This window comes from Equus asinus, chromosome 6, assembly GCF_041296235.1.
Source record: "Equus asinus isolate D_3611 breed Donkey chromosome 6, EquAss-T2T_v2, whole genome shotgun sequence".
NCBI classification, from domain to species: domain Eukaryota; kingdom Metazoa; phylum Chordata; class Mammalia; order Perissodactyla; family Equidae; genus Equus; species Equus asinus.
This window is the reverse complement of record NC_091795.1, coordinates 81268103-81277893: the sequence shown is the minus strand read 5'-3', so window position 1 is coordinate 81277893 and position 9791 is coordinate 81268103. Positions and strand designations below refer to the sequence as shown.

The following is a 9791-nucleotide window of genomic DNA, read 5'->3' as shown; positions in this document are numbered from 1 at the left end:
GGGCTGGAGAAGGCTCCTGAGATAGCAGTGAGTCAAGACATGCAGGCAGAGGGGAATATTGGCAGGCTATGGTGATAAGAACAGTTGTAGCCTCTGGGCAATCAGTACTCAGCATCGGGAAGGTCTAACAAAGACCTTCCTCATGGAAGTGCCTGAGGGAGATTGGAGTGTGAACACAGGAATAGGCAGTAGCTAATAGGCAAAGTCCCTGAGACTGGAGGGGTAGGTTTCAGAGCACCGTGATGACATAGCAGTGGGGCAGACATTCAAGGGAAGATTCCATTCTTGAGAAGAACAGAGAGAGCAAGGGGAGGAGGGATTAAAGAGGAAGAAATCAGGTACAAAAACTGGAAGGTATATGCGGGAAAAGGGATAAAAATGATCCTGAGCCCTGCGTCAATATCTTTTTTTTTTTTTTGCTGCAAAGGATTCGCTCTGAGCTAACATCTGTTGCTTGTCTTTTTTTTTTTTTTCCTCCCCCAAAGCCCCAGTACATAGCTGTATATTCTAGCTGTAAATCCTTCTAGTTCTATGTGAGCCACCACCACAGCATGGCTACTAACAGATGAGTGGCGTGGTTCCATGCCCAGAACCCAACTGGGCCGCCAAATTTTAACTGCTAGACCATCAAGGCTGGTTCTGAGTCAATATCTTTTGAGGCAGGGATTTTTCATAAGCTGTAGAGGCACAGCCTGAAAGTTGTAGCTGAAGACTGGAACCATGAGCTGGTCAGCTGTGCATTTTCTAGAAAATATAGAAATAATACTTAATTAGTAGTATAAACATAAATATATCTACTTTCTTTCTGGGCTTTGCAAATATTAGAACTAGATTCTTTATAGAGCAATTTTAAAAGCATACTCCCTAAGCTAGTACTAAATTGGCTTTTTCTTCACTAATTTTCAACTTTCATCAAATATTACTTCACAACTCTAGGTTTACCTTTTAGGCCTACATAGACCCCCATTTTATTCTTTTTTTCTAGACTCAGAGATCTTCCCTGACTTGATCACACTAGGCACCTTCAGTGGCAGATACGGCTTGATGCTTAGGCCTCACTCTGGCAAAACCTTTAATTAACTGTAGGGAAGCCCAATATTAAGTAATTCAGCCTCCCAACTCTCACCTTCACGCGATATGATGTCCTGTGGAGATTTTTTCCCTTTTCCCCTGCCCATATAGTGCTGGCTCTGCCAGTAAGTGTGATGCCTGGGGCAAGTCCCTAACCTCTCTGAGCCTCAGGCATCTGTAAATTATGTGCAGCAGTTGAATTATGATTTAAAAGATACGACAGCTCTAAAATTCTACAATCCAGACCCAATAACAAATAAAATTTCTCAATGAGTGTAATAACTCCTAAAGTTTCAGAACATGGAGTCCATGGAGAAAAGGCTTTAATTGATAAAACCGTTGGAAACAACCAGGATAAAGGATGAAGTTTTTAAAAAAATTTATTTTTCATTTTTAGCTGCCCATTATCCCCAAAATTCATGTAGTGGAATTAATTAGGCTTTCTACATTTAAAAATCATGACATTTCTAAAATGCTTTACAACATTGGGGCTTGAGTTAATCTAACTTTTTTTGTGTGTGTGTGAGCTCAGGACATCTGCTACCAACCTTCCTCTATTTTGCATGTGGGAGGCTGCCACAGCATGGCCTGATGAGCAGTATGTGGGTCTGCACCGGGGATCAGGACCCCTGAACACCTGGCGGCAGAAGCAGAACATGTGAGCTTAAGCACTAGGCCACCTGGCTAGACCCCTGCTCTAACTTATTTTGAAAGAAAAAAATTAAGCTAACACTGAAGATTTTCCTGAGGTGCTCAGTGTTATGCCTCTAAATTGATGACAAACCTGGGAAGCACTGACCATAGCCCATTTTGTGACTTGCATAGCTAGCCTATTTTAGAATTGTTGGTATTATCATAAGACATTCCCAACTGAACAAAGAATGATTCACGGAGCATAAGGTTGAAGGGACAAGAGCAATCACAGAAACAAAGGGAAAAGCGAGATGTATTGGAGGAGACAAGCATCTTCAGTGATGAAGCTTTAGGAGTGGTTGGGAAGGGCGAATGTAAGACAAGTACTTGAAGGATGGAGACTGAAATATGATTACGCTAACTGCCTGAAAGACTAATTTTAATTACATATTAAATACACAAACATTTGGTGGTGACGGTGGGTGTAAAAACGTAGTTTTACTTGTCTCTCGATCCCTGTTTCTTGCTTTCCAGATGTCTCAGGGTTTTCTCCTGTATCTGGTTGAAGCAGCCCACCGGGTTCAACTACTCTGCCATCACATCCTAGGTGTGCTTTGGAGCGATGAAGCACACTGAGAATGACAGGGCAGGACTAAGTACGAATATTTAAACTACAGAAAGGAAGAAGAGGAAGAGGGACGTATAAATGAGACTGATGGGGAGAGAGGGAAGGTAGGTTGTAAGACGTACGAAAAGAAAGTGCAAGGAAGAGAGCCTCAGGTTGGGATTGGCTTCACTATCCTTCAATTTGGACCCCGGTGGTTCCATTTAGGGGGCGGGGAGGGGCCCTGCCTCCTCTGTATAGCGCTCTTGGGCTCCCCCGTGTTCCAAAAGGACGGCCAAGGCCTGGAGCGCGGTCTCTGCTTAGAGCACAGCACCGAAGGTTTCACTTCGCGGGGAGGTTCTCCCTGCGCCCAGGTGTTCCTGAGCCCTCCTCTTCTTGCCCTGGAAAGCAGATTACATCATCTCAACCTGAGCAGCGTGGCCAGTTTTTCCATTTCAAACGCCTGCTCTCTTGAACGCCAACTCTTAAGTAAACCGGGATAGAGCCCTAATGTATCCTCTGTCACGACTAGCCACGAGGGAGGGAACTCCAGGATGCATCTCATTTTAGCAAAGAGGCTATTAAATGACTCAGGGCGCGACTTTTTCTCGCTTTCACGCGTTACACAGGAATACACGGCTACCCAAGCCCGTCACTGCGCCAAGACCCTCAGCTAGACACAAACGACACACACGACCAAAAGCATCCGCAGCGCAGGCGGGAGAACGACCCCCAGGAGGGAAAAGGGGTCAAGGGCTACTCCAGCGTGCCGCGCCTGCGCAGTCACTAGGCAGTGACTCCTCGCGGGGCGTGCTCGTAACGCCGCGCACCCTATCAGGCGGCCACAGGGAGCGCGCCCGCGGCCTCACCCTCTCTCGCCCCTCCCCTCTCTCTTCTCCGCCGGGCCTTAGGCAGAGACTCCGAGACGCGAGCGCTCCGCCCTTCGCCCCCGCGTGCCCCCACACCCTCTGGCGCGCGTGCGCAGAGGCGGGCCGCAGGGCGAGGGCGCGAGGGGAGGGCCGGCGTACGTCCTTGCGTGCGTCTCAGGCAGCGCGCACGCCGGCGTGAGAGGGCACGGGGAAAAGGTGGCTCTGGCCGGGCGGCTCGGCTTCCTGTGGCTATGTAGCTGAGCTCGTCGGCTGTGGGCCCTCCTCCGCTGCCATCGCCGCGTCCTAGCGCGGACTTTCTGCTCAGGAGACAGGCTGTCCTCACGCCCACCGCGCTCCATCGACGGCAGAGCTTGCTCGCTCGCCCGTGGGAGCGTCCCGGCCGAGCAGCCCTGAAGGGGGAGGGGAGGCCATTTTGTCCCGACCGACTCCCCGGAACCGGGCGGAGCGGCTGGGAGAGGCTGCGGAGCCGCGGTCGCCGCCCTCGGAGGCACCGGACGCCGCACCGTCGGGGCTGCCTCGGCGAGGCCGTTCTTAGGTCGCCCGCGCCCTCTCGAGCACCCCTTTTCCCACGCTTTCCCGGTCCTCCGGCCTGAGAACGCCCGAGCGAGGAGTTGGCAGTAGTGAGAGGGACCGATCCCTTGGGGCCGCCGGCGGCGAGAGCCTGGGCCGCTCCTCCCAATGGCGAAGAAGACGTACGACCTGCTTTTCAAGCTGCTCCTGATCGGGGACTCGGGAGTGGGGAAGACCTGCGTCCTTTTTCGCTTTTCGGATGATGCCTTCAATACCACGTTTATTTCCACTATAGGTAAGACCTGTGGGAGGATGGTGGACGGTCTCTGTAGCTGCAAACCGTTTTGTTCACTCCAGACATCTTGCATCCCGTAACATGCGCCTTTGTTTCAGTGATTGCGATTCCAAGCGACAGACCCAAGTTACTGTTTGAATCGGCATCGAGCTGGCTGGGGCGGGGTCTTCCCATGCTTTCCATCCGGTGTTTCGCTCTCAAGTCTCCCACTCTGCTCTGTGCCTGCTGTTGCAAAATATGCAGCACTAGCAGCGTTCCAGAATCGTGTTTCTTTAAGCGACTAGACTGGCTTTTTCCGTATTTATGTGGCGTTACTAGATGTACGATATATGTAAGGGATTTGTTTTAGTGGTTGGGATTGAAGCAGTAGTAGTCACTTGCTAAGGGCCTGAATTTATACTTCAGGGCAAAGAGAGAATTCCGTGTGGCTCTAAGTTGGAGTAAACTTGAGGATTTGTAAATGGAATAATTAAAGCAAATTAGAGGGGAAAAGTGAGTTGCCCCGCGTTGACTAATCCATTGATGTGTCAAACAATCGGAGGCTCTTCGTGCTTGGAGTGCGACTCTGTGGCCTGTTCACCTCTCGGTGCTTTTCGAGACATCCACAGAAACAGTATTCTAAGAGAGACGATCAGTTTCTGTCCTCAAACCCGAAAGAATGAAGTTCTCCCTTTACGCTGGAATTTACAGGAAAGTGTTCAGCGAGCCACAGCCCTAGGACTTCTAATGTATTTTCACCTTATGTTTCAGAATTACTTAGTGTGGAAGTAAGAGCTAAAGGTTGACCTTTTTAATCCGTTTCCCGTTTAGGAAAAGAAAAGGGAAGGCTCTAGGAAAGTCCCTTTCGATTCTGGTTAGAAAATTTAGTGGCATTAACATGAATTGTGTTAAATGAATTGTATGTGAAACTCATCTTTTCCCCCCACACAGTATATCTCTTAAAGGACGCTTGGTTGCCTCTGTCACTTGGAGCTCACAGTCAGCATTGGGGCAGTGCAAGGAAACCCATTTGAACCCATTTTAAGTGTAACTAGGTCTATGTTGAGACAGTTTTAAAAAGCAACTGCAGTCTGCTTTGAACTTTGGGAAATTGTCAAAGTTAAATTAATTTTAAAAATTAAAACTGATTTCACATAATCTGTAACATTACTGGAATCATTCATTTGGATTTCTTATGACAGATATTTATCAGCTGCTTAATTGGTTCTCATAAAACAAATTGTACTGAAATTAAATTGGGCAAGTGATCATTTTAAAGTGAATTTGATTTTACTCCCTTTTTTGGGGAGGAGGGATGTCATGGTAATCATAATCTTTATTTCCTGATGATTGTACTCTTCTCTTGGCCTGTTATGAATTTCATGAAACTTAGAATTTGTTCTCTGCCTGTGGGTTAGCACTTCCTACCACTAAGTTTGCTTTTAATATTCCACTTTTACCTGTAGCTGGGTGGGTCAGGTGGTGAGATAGTTCAGCAAATATTTATTGAGCACCTAATGCTAGGCTCGGTTTTAGGCACCGGGAATAAGTGGTGAAGCCAGTACCCGCCTCGAGGAGCAATCTAGTGAGGACAATCACAGTAGACTGTGGGAAGTGCTACAACAGAGGTAGGCATAGGGAGGAGGGGTGACTAACTTAAATCGTGGGGAGTTTGGGTAGGCTTGCATGGAGATGATGGCTAAATGAAGCCTGAAGGACAAATAGGATTTGGACCAGAGGGATGGGATAGGGTCTTCCTGGGAAAGGGAGCGTAGAGGAGACCTGTAGTAAAATCAAGGATTTAATTCAGGCGGTCAACTTTAATGTGCCGTTGAGAAGGGTGGGGATGGAGGGTAGGAAGCAAAGCATTAACTCCAAGTGCTTGTGTTTTTGTAACAGTACCGTACCCACCACTAAATGCAATCCTGTAATAGAATGACTTAATCTGCTTACTCCTTGTACTAGGGAAAATTTGTGGTGGTTTTGGATTAAGCCTGCCGGGTTGGAATCCTAGTTCTACAGGTTTCTGGTTGTGGGACTTTGGCAAGTTGCTTAACCTCTGCTTCTGTTTGTTCTTTAAATAGTGTTAATAATAGTATCTACAAGTACGGTGTTTGTGAGGGTTTTGTGGGTCTATGAGAGTAGAGCATTGTGCCAGGCACACTGTAGGAGCACAGTGCTTATTAGCCATGTAGAGATTGTGTGACTTGTGCTGCTGAAGTGCGGCAGAACAAGTTACTGTAGGGATTGAATGCCCTGCAGACAGTGGTCATCCAAATACTTGTTAGTTCTCTGCTAAACAGTTTCACTTTAGACTCTGAAACTTTCATGTGTTGATATAAAAATGTCTGATATGGTTGATATTTTGATATAGAAGATATGCTGAACAGTGTAAATTGAGAAATGAATAAATATGTAAATATAAAATTCTCAGTACTGTACAGCTCCAGCACATTGCATATGTCAGCTTTGTGTAGGTTTAGAAGTCTACTGTTGTCTTAAATCTGTGCTGTCCACCAGAAATAAAATGTGAGCCACAGGGATATTTTTTAGTAACCACATTAAAAAAAGTAAAAGAAGTTAATATATTTTAACTCATTTTTATCCAAAATGTTATCATTTTATTATGTAATCAAGATTAAAAAATTGTTGAGGTCTTTTCCATTCTTTTTCTCCAGTATGTGTGTGTTATACTTACAGCTCATTTCAATTTAGATTTCAAGTGCTTGATAGTCACATGTGGCTAGTGGCTGTCATATCATATTGGACAGTTCATGTCTAAACAGTCTAAACTAGCCAGTGGGCTAATGTGCAGATATCTAGAAATACTTTGAATGTATACTACTTTTAGGACATTTTAATTTTTGTCACTTGACTGGAGTTGTTTCTGTTTCTGTTTTGTTTTGCTTTTTTCAAATCTAGAGCATTCTCTAGTTATGAATGATAGTGAAATTTGAGATGTCACTTGATTGTTAAAACCTCCTGAGGTTTGAAGAAATAGTTAGCCTTGCAGATGTTTGGAAGGGCCCAACTGCCAATATAAGGGAGGCCCTCATTATTTCAGGCACAATCATTTTAGTTACTTATTGGTTATTGATTCTTGGAAGAATTTTTATAGGGTTATGGTGCTTACTTGTAGTACTCACAAAGACTTCTGTATTTAAATTTTTCTGTATACTTTCAGTCCCCACACATCTATATCCAAAATTATGTATGATATTTATGGTCAGATTTATTGCAGACAGAGTTGCAAAAACGTATTACTGGTATGTTCCACACTCACCAACCTCAAAGTGACTCCAGGGACACAAGAATATAAGCTGGACAAGGGCAGAGATCTTTGTCTTTTTGTTTTGCTGATATATGGTAAGCACCTAGAAGAGTCCATGCATTTAATGGGTGCGTGATAATGAAGGCACACAGGCAGGCTGTACAATCAGGATCCTCTAACATAGAATTGGGACCAGTTTTATTTTAATATTTTCCTTTCTACCTACTTTCTGAGCATTAGATATGTGAAGTGGATTGAGATCAGATTTTACTTAAGAATATTAGCTCTTTGGCTAATATAGTAATTTTAGGATAAAACTGGTCTTGGAAATTCAAAGATTGTTTGAAAAGTATTTGCTAAAGAGAGTTACTGGTTTTGGATGAGCAGATTTCAGTGGTTGATTTGACCATAACCCTCTTGGCAGTATGAGCTCAGGAAAGCATTGCACTTTAGTGTTGTGGTAGTTTCATGGACTTGTCCCAAAGCAGAAACTTTCAGCGGGCTGTTTTACTGAATGCTCCCTTTTGGTGTTGTTAATCCTCCCTCCACCCCTAGACTTCTCATTACTTTTTCCATAGGGATTATTTTTCATTGGGAAATAGAGTCTCTGGGCTCCATGCAAGAAATTGGTAAAGGCTCTTGCTTCTGTGAGAGGTAGAATGTATGCATCCTTTTTGTTGTCTTTCTGAGTGTTTTTGCTGAGCTTTGGAAGAGTACGATGGTTCCATTAACCTGAGTTTAAACTGGTTGATGGGCTGGCCCCGTGGCTGAGTGGTTAAATTCGCGCGCTCTGCTTCAGCGGCCCAGAGTTTCGCCAGTTTGAATCCTGTATGTGGACATGGCACCGCTCATCAAGCCATGCTGAAGCGACATCCTACATGCCACAACTAGAAGGACCCACAACTAAAAATGCATGACTATGTACCGGGGGTCTTTGGGGAGAAAAAGGAAAAAAGTAAAATCTTAAAAAAAAGGAACTGGTTAATTAAGTTGAGCTGAGCCCATTTTATATGGAGAGCCTGCTTTTTAGAGAAATGAGCAAGACTTCTGTCATATTAATTCTATCTGGACTTTGCCATGATACTGAGGCAGCCAGCGGCTCATGGTGCAGGAATGCCAGAGGTCCTAATGAATTTCTTTCATTTGAACAGATATTTTTAGGATTGGTTAAAAACTTCCCAATGTTTTCTCAAAGATATACAAATTGCCAATAAGTGCATGAAAACCTGTTCAACATCACTAATCATTAGGGAAATGCAAATAAAAACCCCTATGAGACGTCACTTCACACCCCTTAGGATGACTGACATCAAAAATGAACTTTACAATATAATTATCTGTTCAAGTCCCTGCTTTCAATTCTTTTGAATATATACCTAGAAGTGGAATTGCTGGATCATATGGTAATTGTATTTTTAATTTTTTGGGAAACCACCATGTTGTTTTCCACAGTGACTGCACTGTTTTACATTCCTACAAGCTCTGCACCAAGCTTCCAGTTTCTCCACATCCTTCACCAACACTCATTATTGTCTGTTTAGCAGCATTATTCACAATAGCCAAAAGGTAGAAACAACCCAGATGTCCATCGAGGGAGGAATGGATGCACAAAATGTAGTATATACATACAGTGAAGTATTCAGCCTTAACAAAGAGTGAAATTCTGATACATGCTACAATATGGGTGAACCTTGAAAACACTGTGCTAAGTGAAGCAAGCCAGACACAAAAGGACAAATACTGTATGGAATTACTTATGAGGGACCTAGAATAGGCACATTCATAGACAGGGTAGAATAGTGGTTGGAGACTGGGTGATGGGGAGTTAGTGCTTCATCGGTACAGAGTTTCAGTCATTGGGGGATTATTGCTTAATGTGTGCAGAGTTTCACTTTGGGAAGATGAAAAAGTTGTGGAAATGGATAGTGGAGATGGTTGTATAACACTGTGAATATGTTTAATACCACTGAATTGTACACTTTTAAGTGGTTAAAATGCACAAAAAGACAAATACTGTATATTCTACTTATATGAGATGTCTAAAGCTGTCAAGTTCATAGAAACAGAAAGTAGAATGGTGGAGCTAGAATGATAGTCCCCTGGGCACTGGGGGGAGGGGGAAATAGGGAGTTGTTCGGTTCTTTTGTTTTTTTGAGGAAGATTAGTGCTGAGCTCACTGCTGCCACTCCTCCTCTTTTTGCTGAGGAATGCTGGCCCTGAGCTAACATTCGTGCCCATCTTCCTCTGCTTTACATGTAGGATGCCTACCATAGCATGGCTTGCTGAGGGGTGCCATGTCCGCACCCGGGATCCAAACTGGTGAACCCCAGGCCCAAAGTAGAACATGCACACTTAACCGCTGCGCCAACAGGCGGCCCCAGGGAGTTGTTTAGTGGGTATAGAGTTTCAGTTTTGTAGGATGAAAAGGTTCTGGAGATCTGTTGTCTAACAATATGAATATACTTAACGCTCCTGCACTATCCACTAAAACTGGTTAAGATGATAAGTTTTATGTTACGTGTTTTTTTTACCACAATT

The 9791-nt window shown here is 44.4% G+C and overlaps 1 protein-coding gene across 1 annotated transcript in view; it reads left to right on the top strand.

Annotated features, from left to right (window-relative positions):
• The first annotated feature begins 3204 nt into the window (after window positions 1–3204).
• The window catches only part of RAB10 (RAB10, member RAS oncogene family), a 73351-nt gene continuing 66764 nt past the window's right edge, over window positions 3205–9791 (top strand). Inside the window, exon 1 of the mRNA XM_014856705.3 lies at window positions 3205–4003. Coding sequence (XP_014712191.1) covers window positions 3877–4003 — 127 coding nt within the window. The 5' untranslated portion in view covers window positions 3205–3876. The remainder of the gene's footprint in view (window positions 4004–9791) is intronic.